This window comes from Quercus robur, chromosome 3, assembly GCF_932294415.1.
Source record: "Quercus robur chromosome 3, dhQueRobu3.1, whole genome shotgun sequence".
NCBI lineage: Eukaryota > Viridiplantae > Streptophyta > Magnoliopsida > Fagales > Fagaceae > Quercus > Quercus robur.
Genome location: NC_065536.1, coordinates 32905137 through 32931266, shown reverse-complemented (window position 1 = coordinate 32931266; position 26130 = coordinate 32905137). Strand labels below are relative to the sequence as shown.

Sequence of the window (26130 nt, the reverse complement as noted above, 5' to 3'; positions counted from 1 at the left end):
ATGGCTTTGAATGGAATTACATATTGGATTCAAGGCCTCAAAATTCCACACTACAAAGGTGAGAGAATGGTGATTACCTTGATGAGGGTCAAGCTTGGTTACCAGTTGGCGCCTCAAAACTTCCTTCTTTCTCTCTCTTGATTTATTTAAAATATATAAAAATCTTAGTACTCTACAAGCGTCTTAATGTTAAAAGACTTCACTTTTTTGTTGGGATGAGCTTTTTTTTTCGTACATAAATTTTTTACTTTTTTTTTTTAAAGACTGTTGATTGGATTTTTTTATTTCTGCATACGGTAATCGATTTCCAAACCGTTATAATAGAAACTCTTTTAAACAACAGGTGGTAAAAGCCGCTCTAAGCAGGATCTAAAGACGTTCAAATGGTGATCTCTCTTTTATTTTAGTATGGTTTTCTTTTCTCTTTTGAGTCAGGTTCTTAAGACAAGATAGAAAATCGAGTTTTTTGAATCTCTCTCTCCTCTAGCCTATTAAGTAAAGTAAGTTGGTCCGAGCGGTTCAAGTGAAAGTTTATTAGACTAGTCCCACTGTAGATGGTGAGGAAACTGACTGAATCATCTAACTGATTTTGATTTTGATATAAAAAAATAATAATTAAAAAAAAAAAAACCTAATATGATAAAATGATTTAATCTTGCAAACAAATGTTTCAAAATATTTAGGATAACCATGTTGTGGGTCTCAAAGCTCCTATTTAGTGACACTAGTCCAATTATTCTTTGCCATGAATATCATGCATGAGATCCCCCGCACAACGCATGGTACTTTTTAATTTTTCTCTCTTTGTACCATTTTGGCACAAAAGAAATATTCATCATTCTCTCAATAATCTCACTGTTGTTTGATCTAGTTTCAATATAGAGATACTTCCAAATGTGAATAGTAACTGCACAATAATGAACAATAACCGTTAAAACTAACATTCTCATACGTCTAAAATACTACAGACTTTACAGTAACTTTAATAGTTGTTGCTATAATAAAAAGTCTTCAATAATTTATGATACTGGTACTATGGATGAAAAGTAGATTCCAGTTAAATTAACTAGTAAAATTCTTATCGTCAAATAATGGACTTGAGTTCAAATCTCATTTACACCAAGAAGAAACCAAATAAAACCTATAATTATAGTGAGCGTACTTTTCATTTTGAGAAGACACATTTTACAACCATAGTATTATTTAGCCTGCGTCCTTGTCCATCTATTTAGTATTGGTAGGTCAACATTAGTATGTAAAGAGAGTTTAAGTTCATAGCATATGATAAATCCGTGCTTGTATCTTTCTGTATAAGAAGTGGTAAAGAAAGGTATTGTGATTTATGACTTGAGTTATACTCCTGAACCAATAGATATTGTCCTTCTAAGGTATTCTATTTGTAATTTCCTTTTTATTAACATTGGTAGATGAAACTCATGTTACTGCTAGCAGAAGTATAACCCCCATCAAGAACAAGATTGTGTCCTGTTATGTACTCAGCATTTTCACTAGCCAGGTAAAGCACAGCATGAGCCACATCTTCTGTACTTCCACATCTCCCAGGCAATAAACTCGCTCTCTCACCAATAATCTTACTAATTTCTTCGAGGTTCACATCCATTCTCCCCAAGAACTTCCTGTATGCACTTACAAGCATCTCCGAAGGGACCCCATGTGGCGAAACACAATTCACTCTAATTCCATGCACCCCCAACTCACAAGCAGCACTTCTCATCATTCCAAGGATTGCCTCTTTTGACAATGTGTAGGCATGTCCTCCTAGGCCTCCCATAAGAGCTGCTGAGCTTGATGTGCAAATGATACACCCTCCTTTTCGGCCGCCTTTGATCATGGCTTGTGCAGCATATTTCATTCCATGTAAATTTCCATACACATTAATTGAGACTAGGTACTTCACTTGGTCCATGTCAAGGTTAGTGATGCTCCCACCAGCGTCACCAATGCCTGCATTGTTGAACATGATGTCTAGTCCGCCTTTCCAAGTCAGTGCTAGCTTGATAGCTGATTCCACATCGGCTTCCTTTGAAACGTCACAGTGGATGTAGCGGCCTCCAATTGAATCGGCTAGATTAGCCCCCAATTCATCAAGTAAATCAGCAATTACAACATAGGCCCCATTTTGTGCAAACAGTTTTGCTGTGGCAGCTCCAATCCCTCTTGCACCACCAGTTATAACTGCAACTTTGCCCATCAACCTAAAAGAAATTAAGCATTGAAAGGACTACGTAAGTTAGCAATTACACTCAATTTTGATGGACTAAAAATTTTGTTGCTTAATTACATGAGAGAGATAGAGAGAGAGGGTCATAGTTAGATGTGTTGCATAACAATCGGCCTCCTCAAAAAATCCTAGAAAAGAAGTCATTGCCTGAACCGCTTCCAGAATAATTCACTGATAAGCCTAAGATGTACTTTATAGAACACCCCTTCTTATTTTTTCGATAAGTAATACAGCACATTAGTAATGTAAATCTTGCTGGAAAAAAAAAAAAAACGAATCTGCTTTAAGACATTCAACTAGCTACAATTCCTTGCTTTCTGTGATAAAATTCATTTCTACTGTGTATCAAATATTAAGACCATTATTAACTGATTTGTTTCTTAGCTTGATGATGAAGAGCAAAAATTATGAAACGGATACTATAGGATCAAAATTCAAATCCTATCAGATCTAAGAAAAACCATTAACTGCTTCATTTCCAAAATTCCTTGCCAAATCAATTCCCTTTTTGAGGAAATTTGGCTCATTTCTCCAAACCTAGGCAGAATTATCTCCAATACATGTATGGACTTCTTTCTCAAAAAAATAAAAAAAAGTGTGGACTTATTGACTTGATTTCTAATCTTTTGGCCATTGCAACGATCAGCGGGACTGACCTCTTTGTGGATAAGCTCTGAATTTCATCATGCATTCGAGTATCTGTCTCCATTTTGATTCCTAGAATGTTTGTCAGCAATTGGGTCGTACTATTTAAGGGAAACTCATACTAAATTATATTTGCTGATTTAGGTATACCCTAAATATCATAATAATATTAATTCACTGGTGCGCTTTATAAGGTTAATTTTTTTACTCCTGCACACTCTTTTCATTCTATACAACTACTTCCTAACCATAGTTAAGCTGGCAGGCCATCCATCAGTAGATGTTCCTTATTTTATTTTATATTTTAGTAATGTCTTATCTAAATCTCAACAAGCTACTGCCTTCTGAGTTTGTGCGATCATATCAATTAAAAGGAAAAAAACATATTTTTTTAGTTTTTCTTGATACACATGAGAAAGTTGGTCGAGAACTTAGGAAGTATAATATCTTTTGACTTAAAAAAAACTTCCATAATACAATTATGTTGCCACATTGTGGTTATCAAAATTGTGTGTATGAATTGATTAGAATCAGAGATAGGCCTTTTATTGAAACTCCCCATAATTTTTTAAAAAGCTTTTAGAACTGTTCCTTTTAATAATGGTAGTGATTTGTAATGTGGAAGATATTGGGTTGCGTCTCTATTATCAAAGTCTTGAGATTTTAAGCATGAGCTTCTTCTTCTTTCTTTCTTTCTTTTTTGTGTGTGGGTGCGCATGCAAAAGATAAGGGACCAAATAAGCACTACAAAAAAATGGGGCTATCCCATCGTTTTCAAAACCACTGGGATAGCCTTAGAAAGCACTGGAATAGGGTCAAAATTCCAATCCCAACGCTTCAAACCGCCATGTTTGGACTGTGGGTATAAGGTCACCGGACTTGTACCAGCGCTTTCAAAAGCACCGGGAAAGGGCATGCCCTATACCAGTACTTTTAAAAGCGCTGGTATAGCCCTTTTAAATTATATTCATTCAAGACCTATACCAGCACTTTTGAAAGTGCTGGAATAGGTACTGCCTATGCCTGCGCTTTCAAAAGCGCTGATATAAGTGTTGAATGAATATAATTTAAAAAACCTATACCAGCACTTTTGAAAGCGCTGGCATAGGCTATACCTATTCCAGCGTTTTCAAAAGCGCTGGTATAGGGGTCCGTTTGGATATAGCTGAAAATTGAAAATTACTGTAGCAAAATGTGAGTACTATAGCGCAGCTGAAAATATATAAGGGTCGCATTTTACTGTAGCTCAGCTGAAAACACCCCTTTTTTTTCTCTCTCTTTGCTATTCACTCCTCACCCACCAGAGAAATCGACGAGGTCTGACGCTAGCGAAGAGCTTAGAAGAGAAATCCACGAGGAACGTCACCCAGTCCGACGCCGGCAAAGACAACCCAGTCCTTTCATAAACCCATTTCACCCTCTTCCCCTATTTCACTCCTCTCCCACCCATGACAGTGCTCCTTGAAACTTGAAGCTGAATTAGCCTGAGCTCAAAACCAGAAGCAAAACACAAACGAATCCCACTTCCCTAAGGTGAGTGTTCTCAAATTTTTTTTCACTATTTTCTATCCTGTCTTGTTCGAATTTCAGTTCTTGTTAATGGGTTTCTTTTCATTTGCTGGAATTTACTTCATTTGATTTGATAGAGTGCAAGTTCAGTCCTCTTTATTCATTTTATGAAATTTCAGTTCTTGTTAATGGGTTCATTTGATTTCTTTTTACAAAGTTTTGATCTTGTTAATGGGTTAATGGGTTTCTTTTAAATCAAATTCTTGCTCCTATATATACTGAAGCCATTATAGAGTTTGTGGTCATAACTAAAAAAAGACTTTATTATGGGTTCATGTTTATGATCACAATGTCTTGAAGGCATCATTGGCCATACAGGCTAGTTTTTAACTTTTTGAATGAGTGGTAGTATGGTTTTGACAATAAAGAGTAATATCGTGGTGTCAACCATGTGCAATTTCTAAAATATATTAGCAGATTTGCTAAATATATTGGGAGCTGTGTTTAGAAAAATCTGACAGCATTGATCAAGGTTTAGTTTAGCTGGCCAGAAAAACCTATTGGCATTTGATTTACTTTTCATTGGAAGTGTTACATGAATGAAGATGATGAAGCAGAGTGGAGTTTTATGTTCAGTAAACCCTTTGGTACCTCCCACAGGCAGAAAATTTGGAGTTTTATTTTATTTTATTTTTTTTGCAGCAAAAATTGATAATCAAGAAGAGAGGATTGATAGTTCCATGGATATTTTAAGGACGATTATAAATGTAAATGTATATAATTTTGAGTGTATATATCTTCTTTTCTCTTTCAGCAAGAAAGTTCACTAATATGCTCATTTTCAATTATATTTATTTAGTATAAACACTAACCATTGCTCTGTGGGAATCAGATTTGCAAATTGAATTTTGATGCTAAACAGTTTGGTGAAGTAATGAATCTTCATTCCTATTCAGATTCCATTCTACCATTCAATTACCTATCTTATGCTGAACAACTGCAGGTACTCATCTAAACTCAGCATTGGTTATTTTAGGAATTCTTCTCTGCTAGTGTATCTCTAGTGTGTGTCGTTTGGGAAATGTGGAGATTATTAAATCTTGTAGTTGGAATTGCTTGTGAACAAAAAAGAAAAAAAGAAAAAAATGAAAAAAACGAAACATGTTTTGTTTAGGATTAAGTGTTGTTAAGCCAACTTATAAAGTTATCTGCCATTTATTTCAATAAGAAATGTTTCTTGGCAAGGGAAACGTATAGAAGTAAAAGTTGAGTTTTACACTTTTTTGAACTGAATATAGTATTTTGCCCAATCCCCCAATTGTGCACATATAATGTCAAATCATTAATTTTAGTTGGGGTTTGCAATTCTACTATGGCAATTTGAATTTGAAGGGCAAACCTGATATAATGATAAAATATTTGAATCAGATTTGTAATATTTCCAAATTTAGTTATGAGTCATGACTATAACATTGTGCATGGTAGAGCTAACATGCAACCATGGTTCAGCTTCAAATGAAGTGTGTTCATAATTGAGCTAATTAGAACCGACCTCTTTCTTGTTACATATATTTGAAGGCTACAGTTTTGTTAGATGCATAATATTTCAAACCACATATTGCTGGGACCAGAGAGTACTAAGAAGTAAGAAATAAGAATTACCTTTATGAGAGCGGTGTAAGTTAATGTCTGTGGATAAAACCCATCACACACCATCATAGAAACCAGTGCACATGCAGATTTGAAGCATCTTGAAATAGTACAACAATCAATCATTATATTATAAGTTGCAGCATCTGGGGGGATACCACATGGCTTCATATTTTTGAATATTTCTACTGCCATCTGACTCTGCATGTCAACCATAAATAATACAGATAAACATTTGATAAATTACACCAATGCGGTATGGAATAGCAACTAAAATGATTAATAAATGTACATTTGGCACTACAAGAGTACAAGTACCATAATGTTTTGTGTATGTCAATGCATTCTTAATAATACAAGTACCATAATATTTGGCAATAGCTTGTGCATGTTTGGGCAACTCTGATGCACGAGCTACTGCACTGGGTGGCATGCTGTGCTGCACCAGTGTGGCAGCTGATGCTGCATCACCTGGTGCACTAGCTGCTGCAGTATGAGGCAAGCTGAGCTGCACTGGTGTAGCAGCTGGTGATGCACCCTCTGGCTTTTTACATCATTTGCATTTTGTTTCTATAAATTTAGTTACACCAACATGTCTACATAAAAACTCTTGAGTTACATGTGGGGAGATAGTTTCTATAGTTTCAAGTCTTAAATATATATGCTTCTTGCACTATAGTTTAAAGAAGATTTTTGTTTTCAAATGTGTCAAGATCAGTAACTTTATTGGTGTTTCATAGGTCGTTATTATGTAAACATGCTCAATTTATGATAATTATCTAATGTGTAATTCTTGGCGGTCTTGTAGACTTGTTTACGTGATGGTGTAGAGTGAGTTTGGTGTACTGTTCACTATTCCAAGCCAACGTAATATCTACTGCCAAGAACTACGAATGTCGGAAACAAGTAGGGGTGTGTAGAAAACCCACTGACCTGCCAAACCCGACCCAACCCAACCCGACCTACCGGGTTGGGTCGGTTTTTAAGGCTTGGTGGGTTGGGTTGGGTTACAAAAAAAAAATTTATGGTGGGTTGGGTTGGATTTGGGTCATAAAATTACAAACCCACCAAACTCGACCTGACCCACCCATATTTAATATATATTTAAAATATATTTTATATTTAATATTTTTTTTAAATCAATTGTAGGGCACTTATATATATATATATATATAATAATTTAAAAAAAAAAAAAAAAACAACTGTAGAGCAGCATTTCCTCCGTTCCTCCTACTAATACTAATTTAATATATATAAATAAATATATATATATATATATATAATTAATAAATTTTTTTAAATAGCCAGTTCTTCCTATCCTATATAAAAGCTAATTAGTTCACACAAATCCTAATAAATTACTATTGTTGTTTAGTCATTAGTGTTGTTTGTCTTTAAGGAGTTACATTGATACTAATCTTTAGGTTTTTTTAATATATTAATATATATTTTTTTTTTCTACTCAATTTAATAATAATAATAATAATAATAATAAAATTTTGTCAAACCCATGGGTTCAACCCGACCCAACCCGACCCATGTGGGTTGGGTTGGGTTGGGTTGGACTTATGTGATGGGTTGGGTTGGGTTGAATTTTTTTTTACCCACCATGGTGGGTTGGGTCAAAAAATCCCCTCAACCCGACCCAACCCGACCCATGCACACCCCTAGAAACAAGTAACTATCTCTCCAGTTCTGATGGCCATTTTTGTGACGTTGAGAACTGCAGAATTAGGACGTCCCTGAAACTTCATACATTTGGTAGGAGGTTTTATAGTTGTCGCTGAAACTTCATACGATAGCTCTAGTAGTCTTGGGGGTCATGTTTCTAGTATTGCTTATCTTGTCTACTAGGTTTGGGGAAGTCAAAATCAGGCAGATGTGTTTGCCATAATGGGATGTGTATGTATGTAATAACTGCAAGTTGTATTATTACATTTGTTTTGTGTGTTAATCGTACTATTGCAAGTCAGTTTATGATATGTATGTAGTTGTACTTTTTAAAATAATGTGGAGACATTTGATGGAGATAATGTTATTGCTAAGTTTAAAGAAGATTGTAAATTCTGTTGTTGTATATGCGTGTCTATATATATATACACAATTTGCTAGCCATTGATAGATTGGGTTCTTGGTGTCTTAAAAAAAATTGAGAGCAAATTTTATGTGTGTGTGTGTGTGTGTTTTTTTTTTTTTTTCTTTTTTGTATAAATTCCTCGTAGTTTACTGTTGTAATCTTAAAATCCATTGAGTTTACTGTAATATTCAGATTAGATTGAACTCTATTCAGAAGTCCCTTGTAATCAAGAAATCTACTGTTGCAATACTGATGAGTTTCACATGTAACGATATATACAACTTCATAAATCGAAGGCTTTACAATCAAGTTTTGTGAGCTATTAGTTATGCTTGACAACAAAAAAAGAACCATAATACAAAATGGTATTACATTGAAGTTTGTGAACCATCAGTTATGGTCCATACATATCGATGCTATGATATAGTTCTGAACCTCTTTCATCTCATCTGAATCCAAGTAAGAGACCACATCTGCCACTCCATCGTAATGACCTCCCTCACTACCTCCATATGTGCCCCGTGCAGAACGCGAATGTGGAACGTCATTGTGGTCATGTGCTCTAATAAAGTTATGAAGAACCATTGTAGCAACAATGATGTAATTTTGAGTGCGTATATGGAAGCCTGGCATACATCTCAAAATTTTCCATCTATTTTTCCAAACTCCAAAAGTTTGTTCTATGACCGAACAAAGTGAGGAACGGAGATAATTAAATCTCTCCTTTGGACGATGCAGCTGTGAACCTCTTTGAAAATCGAGGATGTGGTACTGCTCCCCCTTATATGGTGCAAGGAACCCTGTCTTCATCGGGTACCCTGAATCAACAAGATAATATTTTCCTGCTGATAGGCCACAAACTAAATGACCCCTTGTGATAGAAATTAATTAATTAATTAGCTAAATTCTTAATTAATCAATTTATCATGCAAACGCGTGGTAGCACAAACAAATCACCAATAAACTAATTATGCAGCGGAAAATAAATAACATGGTGATTTGTTTACGAATGAGGAAAACCTAGTAGCAAAAACCCCACTGTGTGATTTTCAGGTCACCACTCCCGAAACTCCACTATTATCACAACAAGCGGTTACAAGTAAAGAAATCCAAGTACCTTACCAACCTACAGTTGAACCGTTACCCCAATACCCAATTGGACTTGTTTTGTAGTAACAGTTCCCCTTTCAGATGCACGACTCCCAATACGTGACTAACCAATTACGCGGATCCCAGTATGCGACTTCAATCACCAACTAAAAAGGTTGTTGGTTGTAAAGTTTTTCAGTTCATCCACACGATGAAGATCAAGAAGATGCTTGGTCACAAAACCTTACAGTGCACATACACAACAACTTCTTCAAGAGAAAGAGATGAACTAGGGCAAGAATTTCGTCTTCGGTCACAATTTGTTTGAACAGAGTTTGCTCAAAACTTGTGCAACTTGTGAACACTTTGACGGCCCTTAAACTGATCCTTTTATATGTCTAGGTTTAGGAGAAAAGAAGGCCCAAAGACACATTCACGGATCCCAAGAAAATCATATTGAAATTCTGAAAATCTTAAACCTCGACAGATAGTAGGTGTCGAGCACACCGAATGAAGAACAGCTTCCTTAAGCTCGATAGATGCAGCTGTCGAGCCAACTGTCGAGCTTTAATGATTTTGCACTCTAAACTTGTTTTCTTGAACAGACTTGAAAGTTTCAGTACTTGATCTTGAAACAAGGTTTCTTGAAGTATTTAAAACATCCTAAATTTACCCAAATACAAGTAAAGTGCGTTTTGTCAAAGGATAAGCCAATTACATAAAATCATGACATATATTCTTAACATGTGAAACACATATGTCTTAACAATCTCCCCCTTTGGCAATTTGTGACAAAACCACAACAAACAAATGAACACATAAGAGAAGTCATAAATCACTCAACTAATATTCACTTGTTGAATACAATAAAATCTATCCTAATACAAACTCTTGAAAAACTTTGCAAGAAGAGAGTTTATGGCAAGTAAACTTTGACAACCTGTATTTCTGAAACACTTTAAATAAAACTCATCAAGGCATCTTTGTGTGAAACAGAAATAATAGATTGCATACAAGTATAAGAAACATGTGTATAAAGAGAGAAAAGAAACAACACATGAAAGGGTAGGTGAAAGAAAAACATACATCAATATAAATAAAGAGATAAGTACAATGTATATCTATAAATGGTCACAAGACCTCATGTACAAGAGTAATGTATCTAAAACGAAAGAAAAGAAAAGATACATACTATCCTCACTACATCCCTAAAAAATGTATCAACACTCCCCCTAACAAAATGATCCTATACTAACTCTCCCCCTAAGATGGACTACTCTCATACCAAAACTACTCCCCCTTTTTGTCACGAATGACAAAGGGTAAAAGTGTCAAGTAGACATTTCATCGGCAGAGCTAGCATCTCCATCATCATCATTGGAAGCATCATCGTCATCACCATCATCATCATCCTTATCCTCAGAAGCAGAAGTCATGAGAGAAGGTGGTGAAGGAGTAGCCTTAGGAGTAAAGCCACCCATAGACGCCTGTCGTCGTACAATACGACCGACACAAATGTTCACCTGATACAACTCCGTAGAGAGTGTATCGAGGTGAGCATCCATGCGTTGCAGCTATGCCATGATATCTCCTAGAGACACATCGCCCGAAGAAGAAGGAGGAGCCGATGTGGATGAAGCTGAACGGGATGGAGCCGAACGGGAGGAAGGAGCTGCTGAATCCGACTGCCGTGACCGAAGCTGGGCCTCGCTACGTTTAACAGTAGCGTAATCTATGGCACACATGACGGTAAAGTGGTCGGAAGAGGGAAAAGGAACAGAAAAATGGCGTAGAATCCTCATGATAATGGAAGGAAAGATGAGCTTATCACGGGTCGCCGAATCTAGATGAACATCTATAATAGACAGAATGAAATGAGAAGGGAAGTCTATGGTAAGATGCTCAAGAAGAGACAACAAAAATCGAACACGAGGCTCTGTGATGGAGTTATAGTGAGAGAGGGAATGCAAAACAAAAGTCATCACCATGTTCATGAATCTAGGACCTTTAGCAAAAGGTCAACATGGTGTAAAAAGATGCTCACCCCAAGAAGTAGGGCGCTCACAGAAAGCAAACATGAGCTCATCTCTAGACACAATCCTCAGACGCTCACAACCAGGGTAGTCAGGAAACTCTATCCTAGGAACCCAAAACACATCCGCAACCAACTGCGGTGTGATAGGAATGCACGTACCTCGAACGTGAGTGAAGAAAAAAGGTACTGACCAATCAATCCCGTGCATGTTGGAGTAGAACTCCTGGATAAGCACAAGAGGACAGGTGACCAGGACGTCACACAGTGACTCCCATCCCCTACTGTGAATGACAGAGGGAAGGTCGGTGTCGGCAAAATCAGTCAAGATGACTTGGCATTCCGAATGAATGCCTCGTCTAGAAAAGTTCTCCGAAAATGCCTTAAAGGCATCATCATCACGGAACCGGATATAAGATAAGGTAGGATCAGACGAAGAAGAAGCACCGGAATGAAGAGGGTTCCGGGCTGAAGTGGATTTACGCTTAGGTGCCATAGACACGACTAACGTAAACTAACAGGGAGGGAGAGAAAGAAAGACAATCAAAAAAGTCCCAAACATTTTCAAATATATCAAATATATTGAAAAGAAGTACGTATGCATGGGAAATGCATGAACATGTGACATGCAAAGGAAATTGTATCATGGGCTCAGCCCAATCCAAACCTATCAGCACACAAACATATAGCACACATCTAAATGCATGGTAATACCATTATAATGCAAATGTGATGCAATGTATGAGGTTTTAAACTCATTTAAGTGAAAACCCAACCCAAAATTTCAATGAAATCTCATCAATTTTGAAAAACCCCAAAAATTTCCAAAAACCCCAAATCCTAGGTTTCAAAACATGAAATGCATGAATGAGAAAGGATTAGAAGCTTACCAAGTGAAGAAAAACTTGAAAAACCTTGTAAAATCCTTGAGAACCAAGATAGGAGTGAGATTGGAGTGTTTTTGGGAGAGAAACAGAGAAGTATCGAGAGAGAGATCGATGGAAATGAGATCTGGATCGCGCAGAAGCTTTATATAGGAAAGCTAGTAAATCTCGACAGATGCAGGTATCGAGAGGTATTGAGCGATTTGTCGAGGAGGTGTCGAGGAAATACTTGTCGACAGCTGAGGTGTCGAGGAGATATCGAGGATCAACACACCAGAATTAGAAACAGAAGCTCGATCGATCCACCAGGTATCGAGGAGCTATCGAGCATACAGACCTAATCTCGATAGATCCACCAGGTATCGAGGTGCAAGCGAGATTGCGATAAGAAAAAGCTTAAGGAAGCTCGACAGATAGCCAGGTATCGAGGAGGTGTCGAGACAGCTTTTAAAAACAGTTTTTCGAGATGTGAAAAACACAGACATGAATGCAATCCAACATGCAACTCAACCAATGATCCAATCAACATATTAAGCTCTCAAAAACATCTCTTAAATGAGAATTTAAGCACAAGGATCTTCAAAAACCCACACAGACACTAAACAAGTCTAACTAATTTTATATTTAAAAAACAAGTCAAGATAGTTTTAGTGAGCGTATATTAACACATGTAAAACCTCGTGATGGCCAAATCACATTGTACCTACACATGTATCAAGAATAGCAAAGAACATTGTGTGTTGTGTGTGAAAAACATCGCAAGTTTGCACAAGTGTATACATGTTATGACAATTTGAGATATGAGAAAATCACTTTAACTCACACACAATCATAACTGCTTGATGGGGACTATCACCTTTGAGGTACATCCTATAACTCTCACATCTCCTAGAATACACGCTTGCAAACATATTTAAAGCATTTTTTATCTTTTTGCTTTTGATTTTTCTTTGCATATTTTTCCTTTAAGCATATCATGCATGGGCTTATAAAAGAGAGAGAAGAAATACCCAAAGATATTTGACATTCCAATTTTGCTATACCTAAGCATACAGGTGTCATATTATGATTGGCGGGCAACAGTGGTGAGATGGTTATTTATGCATTTCTCTCAGGATTTTTTAGTCCTTCTCGTCAAAAAGAGTGATATGCGTGTTAAGTTTAAGAGACAACTTAATCGTACTCATCACAAACACGAGCCACAAAGCTCACTTGCTTAGTTGTGCATAGAGATGCTTATCTAAGCTACAAATGATACAAAGTTTAGACGACTTTGTTTCAATGGCCATCCAAGGTACACAAGTACCAAAGTACACAAAACACACACTGTTTTTGTATTTTTTTTTTTCTGATTTTTCAATTTTTTTTTTTTTATATGAAAAACAAAACAAAGAAAAACTGAAAAATAACCAAACAAAAACATGTTAAGCAAACAAAGCATAAAAATTAGACTGACTCAAAACATGAAAGCAAAACACATAAGTAATGCACACACAAAAACAAGAAAAGAGAGAGAAAAGTGACAGAATCACTTGGAGCCATTTTCCTTACACACCTTGGAAGAACCTTTTCGTCTAGCAAACTCTTGAACCGGCAGTGAAGGGGAAGAATTAAAGCCGTTCAAGTTCGAAAGGAACATGAGGACTTTGAAAAGATCACCAAGGGGAGCGAGAGAGAATTGAAGTTGATTCTGGTTCCCAGATGCTATCATGCCTTTGCTCTGTTGAGTGGCAAGCCACTTGTAGCAATTTGGTCGAGTATTACTGGCAGCTCCACAATGATGACAGAGATGCTGTTTCTTTTGTTTAGGCTTTTGAGAGTTAGCCTTCTTAGCCTTAGGGTTTTTAACATCTTTCTTCTCAAGCTTAGGGAGTGCTCCTAAGATAGATTTACCCTTGTCTAAGTTCTCACTAGCTAATTCAATTTTAATGTCATTGTTCTCAGTTTTAACATTATTAGCAGAAGGAACAAAAACAGTAGTACTAGAAGAAGCAGTATTAGAAGAAGAAAGTCCATACCCTAAACCTGTTCGATCTGAAGCAGATTTCTGAATGCTCAGCATCTTATCCAGCTTTGCGCTTGAAGTTCTCTCCAATTGAGCTTTGACTTGAAACAGTTCCGCTTCAAGCTTCATGGTCTTCTCAGCCAAGAAATTGTTCTTGAATCTCAGTGTTCCAATAGTGTAATTCGCTTCATCAAACTTTGTGGAAAGCTCCTCACGGTCAAGTTCCACATCACTGAGCTTCTTGGTGGTTAGCCTATATAATTTCTCATGCTTCTCAGAAAGCTTATACAGCTTCTCATAGGCAGTATGGATGTCATCTTGATCATCCATCTTCTCAAACTTAGATTCCACCAATTCCTCTTCTTCAACCACATCTTCAACAATCCCATCAGTAGGATTGACCATGGCCGTGAAGGCATTTAAGATTCCGTCATCCTCATTGTCGGAATCATCCTCAGGCTCAGTGTCGCTCAAGGTAACAGCAAGTGCCTTGCTCTTCCCAATGCTCTTGAGGTATGTAGGACACTCATGCTTCATGTGACCGAAGCCTTGACACCCAAAACACTTAGGTCCTGAGGGAACAGTGTACTGACCACCTTCCTTAGCATCCTTCTTCCCTTTGTCTTGGCCTTTAAACTGAGAAGAACTGGATTGCCTGCAGTCCTTGTCGAAACCTTTTCCAGTGGCATTCTTCATAAACTTCTTGAACTGCCTGGTGATGTAGGACTTCATCTTAGAATCTTCATCATCAGAAGATTCATCTGTTTCACTGTTCTTGGCCTTCAGTGCCATACTCTTGCTTTTACCCAACTTGCCTATTCTTGTCAACCTTAGCTCGTAGGTCTACAAGTTTCCAACCAGCTCAGTCAGAGGAATCTTGTTAATATCCTTTGATTCCTCTATTACCGTAATCTTGGCATGAAATCTCTCGGGCAGAGATCTGGGCACTTTCCTCACAATCTTGGGTTCAAGAATGGTTTCCCCAAGATTGAAGGCTGAGTTTACTATGTCCTTTAGCTTGGCATAGAACTCATCGAAAGACTCATCCTCCTCCATCTTTATATCTTCAAAGCTTGTAGTGAGCCTCTGAAGCTTTGAGTCCTTGACAGCCTTAGTACCCTCATAGGTTGTCTGGAGAATGGTCCAAGCCTCCTTGGCAGTTTCAGTGGAGGATATCTTCTTAAACTCCTCATTGGTGACAGCACTGAACAATGCATTCAAAGCTCTGCTGTTGAAGTTTGCCGCCTTAATCTTGGCATCATCCCAGTCGGCTGGCGCTTCTGTAGGCTTAGTTCAGCCTATCTCCACAGCTTGCCACACTTTCTCATCCAAAGACTGCAAGAAAACTCTCATGCGTACTTTCCAGTTTTTATAGTTAGTGTCATCAAATAAAGGAGGCATGATTAATGACTGTCCTCTATCCATGACAAACAGGGGTCAATGGATCAACACAGCAAAGATTAAACCCTAATCAGAGTGTGCCCGCTCTGATACCACTTGATAGGCCACAAACTGAATGACCCCTTGTGATAGAAATTAATTAATTAATTAGCCAAGTTATTAATTAATCAATTTATCATGCAAACACGTGGTAGCACAAACAAATCACCAATAAACTAATTATGCAGCGGAAAATAAATAACGCGGTGATTTGTTTACGAATGGGGAAAACCTAACAGCAAAAACCCCATCAGGTGATTTTCAGGTCACCACTCCTAAAACTCCACTATTATCACAACAAGTGGTTACAAGTAAAGGAATCCAAGTACCTTACCAACCTACAGTTGAACCCTTACCCCAATACCCAATTGGACTTGTTCTGTAGTGACAGTTCCCCTTTCAGATGCACAACTCTCAGTACGTGACTAACCAATTGCGCGGATCCCAGTACGCGACTTCAATCACCAACTAAGAAGGTTGTTGGTTGCAAAGTTTTTCAGTTCATCCACACGATGAAGATCAAGAAGATGCTTGGTTACAAAACCCTACGGTGCACATACACAGCAACTTCTTCAAGAGAAAGAGATGAACTAGAGCAAACATTTCGTCTCCGGTCACAATTTGCTTAAACAGAGTTTGCTCAAAACTTGTGCAACTTGTGAACACTTTGACGGCCCTTAAACTGATCCTTTTATATGTCTAGGTTTAGGAGAAAAGAAGGCCCAAAGACACATTCACGGATCCCAAGAAAATCATATTGAAATTCTGAAAATCTTAAACCTCGACAGATAGCAGGTGTCGAGCAGTTGTCGAGCAAGTGTCGAGCACACCAAATGAAGAACAGCTTCCTTAAGCTCGATAGATGCAGCTGTCGAGCTGTAATGATTTTGCACTCTGAACTTGTTTTCTTGAACAGACTTGAAAGTTTCAATACTTGATCTTGAAACAAGGTTTCTTGAAGTATTTAAAACATCCTAAATCTACCCAAATACAAGTAAAGTGCGTTTTGTCAAAGGATAAGTCAATTACATAAAATCATGACATATGTTCTTAACATGTGAAACACATGTCCTAACACCTACAAACTTACACGTTTATTATATTAGCATTTTCACTACGTAATACATACTTTAATACTGTAATTAAATTGCATATTTATAAACCAGGTGGAGGTTTTGGGAAGTTGTTACTCTCATTATTGAGGCAATTTAAAAAGATCCTGGTGTCGTGCGCTGACCCTTCCCATCCCACACATGCGAATGTGAATTTCATGTCAAAATCACATTCGCACATGTAGTTTACTGTTGTGGCCCCTTTCCTTCCTCTATATGGGTGTTGCTCCTCTTCTGGTAAGACCACGGGGACGTGAACCCCATCAATCGCACCAATGCAACCCTAAAAATTGCCACAAAAATGAAATATGTGGTATGACCATAAAGATAACAGGAATACAATCAAGTCAAGATACCAAATTCACAAAGTACCTTGAAATGTGGCCAATATCGATCTGACCCCTGAATATGTGATGGCACAGTACGAAATGTAGGATCAGTAGGCTTGATAATGTCTGGTGCCATAACCGTGGCTAACAAGGTAATTACCGTGGCCACATGTCAATGCACTGTCTCACCAGAATTTTGAAATCTATCCTGCATCAATCTGTTACCCATGGCATTACCAAGTACCACCAATGCCATTGCCATTGACTCCTCCAAGCAAACTCTTTTGGTACCATCATATCCATACCGAGTGCGCAATGTATTACACAATTGTCGAAACACATGGCTTGACATTCTAAACACATTGTGACATTTCTTCTCATTTCCATTTAATGTATACTATACACATTCATACCATGTTTGTATATTCGTATGCATTGGTACTTTGGTCATATAAGTCTCTATGTAAGCTACGACACTTGCACACCCAGCTATATATTCTGCAAGTACAATGTCCTCGCTAATCTCAAAGTCTGCGTCCCTGCATATGTTATCAACTTTAATTGCATGTACAAAATCTGGAGTGATACTATAATATGTAGGCTAAAAACAAGTTATTAATTTAGAAACTTACTGGTGCTGGGAATTAGATGAGTCATTTAGCAAATCCATCCTTTTGAATACCTTGAGACTTCTTTCTTTCTATGTCTATGGAAAGCCAATACACACATATTCAGCAGTCACCTAGAGAATATAGTCCATACCACAGCAATATCTAATATAGACACTGACACTACATACACTGACACTACACAGGTACAACTACTTCATTTCGGTAACAAATAAAAGAAGAAAATATTAGCAATAGAATAAATCAATGCCTACATGTGATCCTAATTAATTATCAGCATACCCCTATAATTAATCAACTATAAGACTCGTTATAATTAATCAATGGCTACATGTGATCTTAGAACACACGTACCATTATATACCATAAAAAATAAAAAATAAAAGCAACTAATGACAACCCTTGTTCACCTCCATAACATTTAAAACTACTACTATAAAAAAATCTACATGCAATTCCTTAAAAAAAAAATGACGAAAACAATTAAAAGAAAGACATGAAAATGAAACCCATCATCTAGTGGCATCTGGTACTGTTCACGGGCTGTGTGAACAATACCCGTGAACAGTACCAGAGAAGATCTAGGGTGCTTTTGTACCCAAAAAGAAAAAGAAAAAAAAATAGAGGAAAAATTGGGTTGGCTAATCCTTTTCTGCACATGTTTAGAAGAAAGAAGCACCAACTTGACATGATTTCATACAGACACTGACACTACATAGGTACAGCTACTTCATTTCGGTAACAAATAAAAGAAGAAAATATTAGCAATAGAATAAATCAATGGCTACATGTGATCCTAATTAATTATCAGCATACCCCTATAATTAATCAACTATAAGACTCGTTATCATTAATCAATGGCTACATGTGATCTTAAAACACACGTACCATTGTATACCATAAAAATTAAAATTAAAAAAAAAAAGGCAACTAATGACAACCCTTGTTCACCTCCACAACATTTAAAACTACTGCTATAAAAGATCTACATGCAATTCCTTAAATGACAAAAACAATTAAAAGAAAGGCATGAAAATGAAACCCATCATCTAGTGGCATCTGGTACTGTTCACGGGCTGTGTGAACAGTACCCGTGAATGGTACCTAAGAAGATCTAGGGTGCTTTTGTACCCAAAAAGAAAAAGAAAAAAAAAAGAGGAAAAATTGGGTTGGCTGATCCTTTTCTGCACATGTTTAGAAGAAAGAAGCACCAACTTGACATGATTTCATACAGACACTGACATTACACAGGTACAGCTACTTCATTTCGGTAACAAATAAAAGAAGAAAATATTAGTAATAGAATAAATCAATGGCTACATGTGATCCTAATTAATTATCAGCATACCCCTATAATTAATCAACTGTAAGATTTGTTATCATTAATCAATTGCTACATGTGATCTTAAAACACACGTACCATTGTATACCATAAAAAAAAAAAAAAAAAAAACAACTAATGACAACCCTTGTTCACCTCCACAACATTTAAAACTACTGCTATAAAAGATCTACATGCAATTCCTTAAAAAAAAATTGACGAAAACAATTAAACGAAAGGCATGAAAATGAAACCCATCATCTAGTGGCATTTGGTACTATTCACAGGCTATGTGAATAGTTTCCGTGAACAGTACCAGAGAAGATCTAGGGTGCTTTTGTACCTAAAAAAAAAAAAAAAAAAAAGAGGAAAAATATACAAATTTTTTTTTTTTTGTACCCATTGCTAAAGTTGTCATGTTGTTGTTGGAATTAGATTAGTTTCTTTGTACCCATTGTTATGATGGCCAACATACTATGCATTCATTTTCCAAGAACAGTACTTTTAAAAGAAAAAAAATTGTGAACCTGTCAGCAAAGAGAGGGAAATATTACCCCATTTCTCCTGCATATGCTCAATTTATGAGAAAAGGGATGCATAAAGATAATCCGATCACTACAACACCAAGAGGTACATAAAGATAAGCAACCCGGGCTATAGACAAGCCCCTTTCCTTCAAAGAACATGAAATTGATGGTTCATTTCGTACTGCTTCTCTAGCCACCTTAGCTGGACCTCCTTCCTCTAAACATTAGCTACAAACATGTTCCTACCGTCTACGTTATTCACGAAGAAGAAGGTGTTGAACATATGAAAGCGATCACCCGCTTGCACCCCAGGAAGACTCAACACCATGTCCATAATTGCTTGCATCTCATTAGCGGCTGTGGTGCAAAATGGTGTATTATGAGTACTTACACTTCTACTTTCAACAATAACATCTGACATGCTCTTCAAAGAGTCGGAAATCTCTTGAATGGTTGAACGCTTCTTTCTTGGTTTCTTGCGAATTCCCCTGAAAAGTTGGACACTGCTTGCCAAGCCTTTCCCCTTATTCACTGCCGGTCTTGCTCTGGACGATGCTAGGCCTTCAACCTCCATTGGGTCAACTAAGTTCGCAGAGGGTTCACATTGGGGATCAACAAATTCTTTGCCATCAGTGGAGTCCCCAAACCCTTCAGTGTATTCATTCAGTATTTTTTCCCGTTGCAACCGTGCCTTCAAACATGATTTCCATGGACTTAACATTCGGCAAAGGTTTTTTTTTAAAGGTTAACGCCTTGGGACATGCCTACATGTGGACAACCGGTAGTTAGAACACAATATTAGTTGTAGACAACTGAGTTTTTCACAATTATGTAAAGTGAATTAACCTGAATCTTTCAAGTCCACCACTCATTAGTGGCCTGAATAACCCCAGTTACAAGATCATAACCTAACCCAGTCTCACCAAAACACTCCTTCCAAGCCTTCCACTGTTTTCTCAGATGATCCCATTTGTTTTTAAACTGCGTGTGAGTCTTTTTCCATTTCACCCAACTGCTCAATCACTACATCAACCCCTTCCTTTCTCAAAAATCCTTGATGCTTCTTGCCATCTAGGACTTGAGCAACAGACAAATCACAATAAGCTTTTAGTTCCTTAGGATCTTTCCACCCAGTTCTCACTTCATTACCATCAGCCTTTGATTTCCCCTTACCCATTTTTGCTACAACTTCCTTCTATACTCATTGAGACATTTCAACGAATAGTTTGTATGCATATCATAATCAGTTACGAATGCCTACATGAAAAATGCAAAGTAAACTCACATATATAGTCCAAAAACAACATAGGCAAGAAGAGAAACACCCAAAATTACACGAAGGAGAGAGAAACCCACATACTAATGTCATGGAAAACACAAAAACCACACACAAACGTTGAACACAAAACCACAGATTGAAGTGTGTCTATGGAAAACAATATAACCAGACAACAATAGATCAGAGAGTATGAAAAGTTAGACAGAATAGTACCCGTGAATGCAGAGACCCACAGTGGCGGCAACGATGTCCCAAGCGGAGAGAAGGTGAGCTCGAGCAAAGCACAAAGGGATGGGTTCGTTTGTTCCGTGTGGGATTGCAATTACCGTGTTTCAGCTCTTGTTTTGATGGTTTATTACAGGATGGCGGGTAGGTGCATTTCATTGAAGACGAAGAGGACGGGGCATTGATGAAAATTGAAGACATCTCTGCACGGTAGTTGAGAGGAAGAAAGGGAATGCAAAAATTTAGCCGTTGGAGAGAATGCTGCGTTTTGTCCTTCTGCTTTGTGGGTCAGAGAGTGTTGTGAACAGTACAGATTGGGTTCAACGCGTTTTGTGTTTATGCTCACGAAAAAAGTTGAGTACCTACACGCACAAACGTTTTAATGAAACGGTGTGTATTGGAGTTTCATTTTGCATTTCAGCATGGAGGTTTTGTGCGTTTACTTGCTGCCACTATAGCCGTGTACCACGCCCATCCAAAACGCAAACGTGAAACGCTCACAGTAAACGTCCAATCCAAACGTAACCTAGGTCTTCAATGAATATAATTAAAAAGATCCTATTGCAGTGCTTTTCAAAGTGCTACAATAGGGGCTTTTTTTTTTTTTTAATTTTAATTTTATAGCACCTAAAATGTACCTACAATACATATTTTCCAATACATATTTTATAACACCTGTAATGAACCACAATTCATATTATCCAATAGCAAATACAATACCACATTAAATCAACAAACTAAATATATTTACTTATAATTATTTACAATAGCAAATACAATACTTATCGATGATGAAAAATCTTTAAATGTTGAAAAATCTGAACTTGATCATGGGTAATAATCAAGAATATCTTCAAATGTTGGGTGTAATGAAGAGTCATAATTTTGTTCAAACTCAAACCACATATCCCTAGATTTCATTTTTTTGGAGCAAATATATATCCATGTCCTCATTTTCTGACTCATCCAACTCAATCTTCCCCTCCAATACTTTCACTACTTGTCTCAACTTAGCCTTGCACTTGGGTCAAGATAGGAACACAACAAGCCCAAGTGAAGCACCTTCTCCACTTCCTCCTCATCAAACCCACCTCTAGCCCTCAATCTCTCATCAAGGGCATTAAGTAATTTTCCTTGTACCATAAATTGCCATGCCCATTCTTCCAAAGGAGCCATAAGGGTTTGTCTTGCAATATTGTCTAAAATTGATATTTAGAAACTTATTATATTTTGGGATAAGAAAAAGACAATAGTTGGTTTTCAAATAAAAATATATATTTTGAAAGTAATAATTGACTTAAAAAAAATTGACTAACCCATACCCTCCCCACCACCCATTAGCCCAACTTTGACGTTGGTGTTGGATGGCATGTGTAGATACCAATTTGAGACCAACTCGTAGAGAAATAATAATTATCTTATGCATTTAATATATGCATAATCTCTCTCTCAACATACGGGATTCATAGTTATGTGAAATCTACACATTATGAGTAGGATGATATGTATGTGTGCACACACGCCAAATGTAGGAAAATATGCAGTCGCAAGGAGAACAGTGAAGTCCACCAATAAAAAAAAAAATTAGTAGGTGTAATTTGTCTAATTAATTTTATTACAGCCTTCAAGTTAAGAGGGTTTAAGGCATCCCATCCAAAATTAGTTAATAAAAGAAATATATATCCATAAATCATAGACATCAATTTGAAGATTCTTTTATGCACAAGGAAGGTGTGAGGCACCCTATGATATAAATTAAAAAATGGTTATCATATTTTGATTCATGCAATATATAATTTCATATTAATTTGTTTGTTATTATTTTTATTTTTGTTATTTTGATCAGTTTGTTTAATTATTTTTATTTTCTTATAGAAGTGGTGAAAATACATTCAAAATTGTATATACTTCTTAAGATTATTTTTTGGCCAATATCGATGATTTTCAAAAGATTAATTTTTTTATTGAACATATTTTGAGTAAATATGTCGTGTATTGTCAGATGTCATTTTGTTTAGATATTTCTTAATGCTTTTTATTTTTACTTTTTCAATTTAAGATGTGAAACTTATTTGAAAATTTTCTAAACTTTTTGGATAAATCTTCAATAAATGTTTTTAATTATTATAAATATATCAATCAAAAGTCAAATGCTTATCTCTTTTTTTTTTTTAGAAAATTACATTTTATACCCAATAATTTATAGGGTATAACAAATTAAACCATGTAGTTTAGTAACAAATTAATGAATTATATATACTTTGAAGTTTCAAAAAGTAACATATTGAACCTCACCTTATTTATGTGGATTGTATTTGGGATTTAATCTATACTATTGTGGGGGCCGAGGACCGAGGAAAGGGTTGTAGAACTGAAGAGTGGATATTGGGGCATTACATGTCCGAAGAGGGAGGATACCCAAGGATAAGAGGAGAAGAGGCAAAAGGTTCCTAGGAGCTTTAGGTGGGAAGGATTGGCTGAAGAAAGAGAATCATGAGGAGTAGAGGAAGTTTCCAGTAAGAAGTAGCCTATTGCCTTTGCATTAAATGGTGGGCAACAGCTTTATCAGCTGCATTGATGAGGAAGTGACCTGAACAGTGTAATTCACAGCTAAGCAACTCCTTCTACCACCTTCCTCAGATGTTTAAAGCGACAGGTGTCGCTAGGAGAAATTTTATTAGGTAAAGATAGGGGGTTAGGATGTGAAGTGGAGGGAGTATATAAGAAAAAGATGGTTCTCATAGAAGGGGATCAGGCATAAATATCAAAAGTGAGAGTAACAAGAAGAACAGTGAGAGAAGAGAGTGAGTAGTGGATATTTTTATGTATCATTGGCTTTCTTGAGCAGTCTTGTACTTAGATATTTGCTCACATATTCTATAATATAACGCTTTTTTTTTTTTTCCATATTTCCATCCTTGGGCTAGGCCCTCTCTTGTTGTTTGACTCCCTCTCTTACAAATCTATTGATTTGGGCCATAATTGAACTATATAAACCCACTGTTCTAAGTGAGCTTGGGCTACTAGATTTTTTTTGGTCCTTACAATTGGCGGCGTCTATGGGAAACATCAAGGTGCAATGGAGTTGTCCTGAGGAGTCATGGCTAACGTAGGCCAAGATAGGGAAGAATCGGTTGGCTCGCAAAGGGAGAACCAATTTGTTAACTTGGAGTGAAGGAGAGATAGACAATGCACCCCAAGCATTATGGTAGAGTCTTACCACACAGACCGCACTAAGCGGAGTCATTCAAGGACAATGAGTCATGTTTCTCATGATCAGGAGACAAGGAAGTTGCAACAGGAGATAGATCACTTGCGCAGGAAGTTGAGACGTAAGGAGCATGATAGGAGGAGTCCACCATCATCACCAAGTGATAGGTCAGGGGGAAGCAGGGATCGCTCATATCGCCATAGGTCCAGAACTCCATCTAGTGAGTCTAACTTTGCATCTCCACGCTAGGATAAGTTGGAAAGGAATAGAAACAGGCATGAGAAGGGGTCTTCCCACCGTGGCATGGGGAATGATGCAATGAGTAAAGCCCTACAACAAATTTCTAAGTCACCTTTTGTTAAGAGAATCAACAAGGCCAGGCTCCCTCATTGGTTTCCCCAGCCAACTTTCACCATTTACAATAGGAGGACTGATCCCGTGAAGTATGTCAGCCACTTTAACCAAAAGAAGGCAGTTCAGTATGGTAATGAGGCTCTCATGTGCAAAGTTTTCCCTTCCAGCTTCGGGCTGGTAGCTATGCATTGGTTTGATGCCTTGGAGAAGGGGTTAATAGGGTCCTTTAAGGGGTTGACAAGGGCATTCGGCGCTAGATTCATAATGTGCAGTAAGGTCCCCAAGCCAGTAGATTCTCTATTGTCTATGATGATGAGAGAATGAGAGACCTTTAAGACTTACTCGGATAGGTATTGAGAAACTTATAATGAAATAGATGGAGACTTTAAGGATTTGGCAGTGAGAACCTTTAAGGTTGGTCTCCTTACAAAGCATGAGTTAAGGAAGTCATTAAAGATGAAGTCTGCTTTAAATATGTGTCAACTTATGAATCGCATAGATAAGTATAAGCAGGTAGAGAAGGATCAAGTACAGGGAAAAGGTAAAACTAAGATGTTCCCAGAAAAGAAGGATCCTCAGGGAGAAGGATATCATAATAATCGGCCTAGAAGAGATTTCTCTAATCAGACGTCATCCATGGGAGCTTAATTGGTCAATTCACTGTTTAAAGTGTATCAAATATTGGAGAAGATAAAAAACGAGTCATATTTCAAATGGTCTAGTAAGATGGGTGGGGATTCACCTAAGAGGAACCAAAGCCTTTATTGCCATTACCAATAGGATAGAGGACACACAACGGAGGACTGTAGGACCCTGCGTGATCACTTAAATCAATTGGTGAAGGTAGGGAAGCTCAACCAGTTCTTACATTAGCCTACGGGGCAGATTAGGCACTCGAGAATTGGGTTTCATAGGGATGGTGTTCCTCGCCTAGCGTTGGGAACTATTAGTGTAATCTTTGCTAAGCCAGGGAGTGATGTTGGGGCAAGTTCTAGGGTCATGTCCGTGGTTGAGGGCCCCGACGTAGAGACTAGAGACCAGGCCCCTAAAAGTGCCAAAGTGATGGCCACCCCTACCTTGGGTTTCTCTGAGAAGGATAAGGAGGGAACATTCCAACCACATGATGATGCTTTGGTGGTTACCATAAGGATCAGTGGATATGACGTAAAGAGGGTACTAGTTGATCAGGGAAGCGGAGCAAAGATCATGTACCCTGACTTGTATAAGAGGTTAAATTTAAAAACCGAAGACCTGGAAAGGTATGATTCGCCCTTGATGGGTTTTGATGGGAGGATGGTAATCCCCTGTGGAATGATAAGGTTAAGCCGGGGACTTGGAGGTGCAGGTCAACTCTATCGTGGTAAAAGCCTACTCCCTTTACACAGCTATCTTGGCTAGACCCTGGCTTCATGCTATGGGTGCGATGTCTTCAACCTTGCATCTAAAAGTCAAGTATCCCACTCGAAGGAGAGTGAGGGAGCTGGTTGGTAGCCAGGTAAAGGCTAGACAATGTTTGGTGTCAGTAATTACGAAGCATCCTGCAGATCCTGTTGCAGCAGCAAAGGATTAA

General features: G+C 37.4%; 1 protein-coding gene and 1 pseudogene across 1 annotated transcript; one reads left to right on the top strand and one right to left on the bottom strand.

Moving 5' to 3' along the window:
• Positions 1-1414: 1414 nt before the first annotated feature.
• On the bottom strand, positions 1415-2951 carry LOC126719540 (short-chain dehydrogenase reductase ATA1). The gene is made up of 2 exons (XM_050422077.1): positions 2899-2951; positions 1415-2216 (listed from the first exon to the last, which is right to left on the bottom strand). The coding sequence occupies exons 1-2, from the start codon at positions 2949-2951 to the stop codon at positions 1415-1417; spliced, it is 855 nt and encodes a 284-aa protein (XP_050278034.1).
• A 21573-nt stretch (positions 2952-24524) lies between these two features.
• LOC126719539 (uncharacterized) lies at positions 24525-26130 on the top strand (annotated as a pseudogene).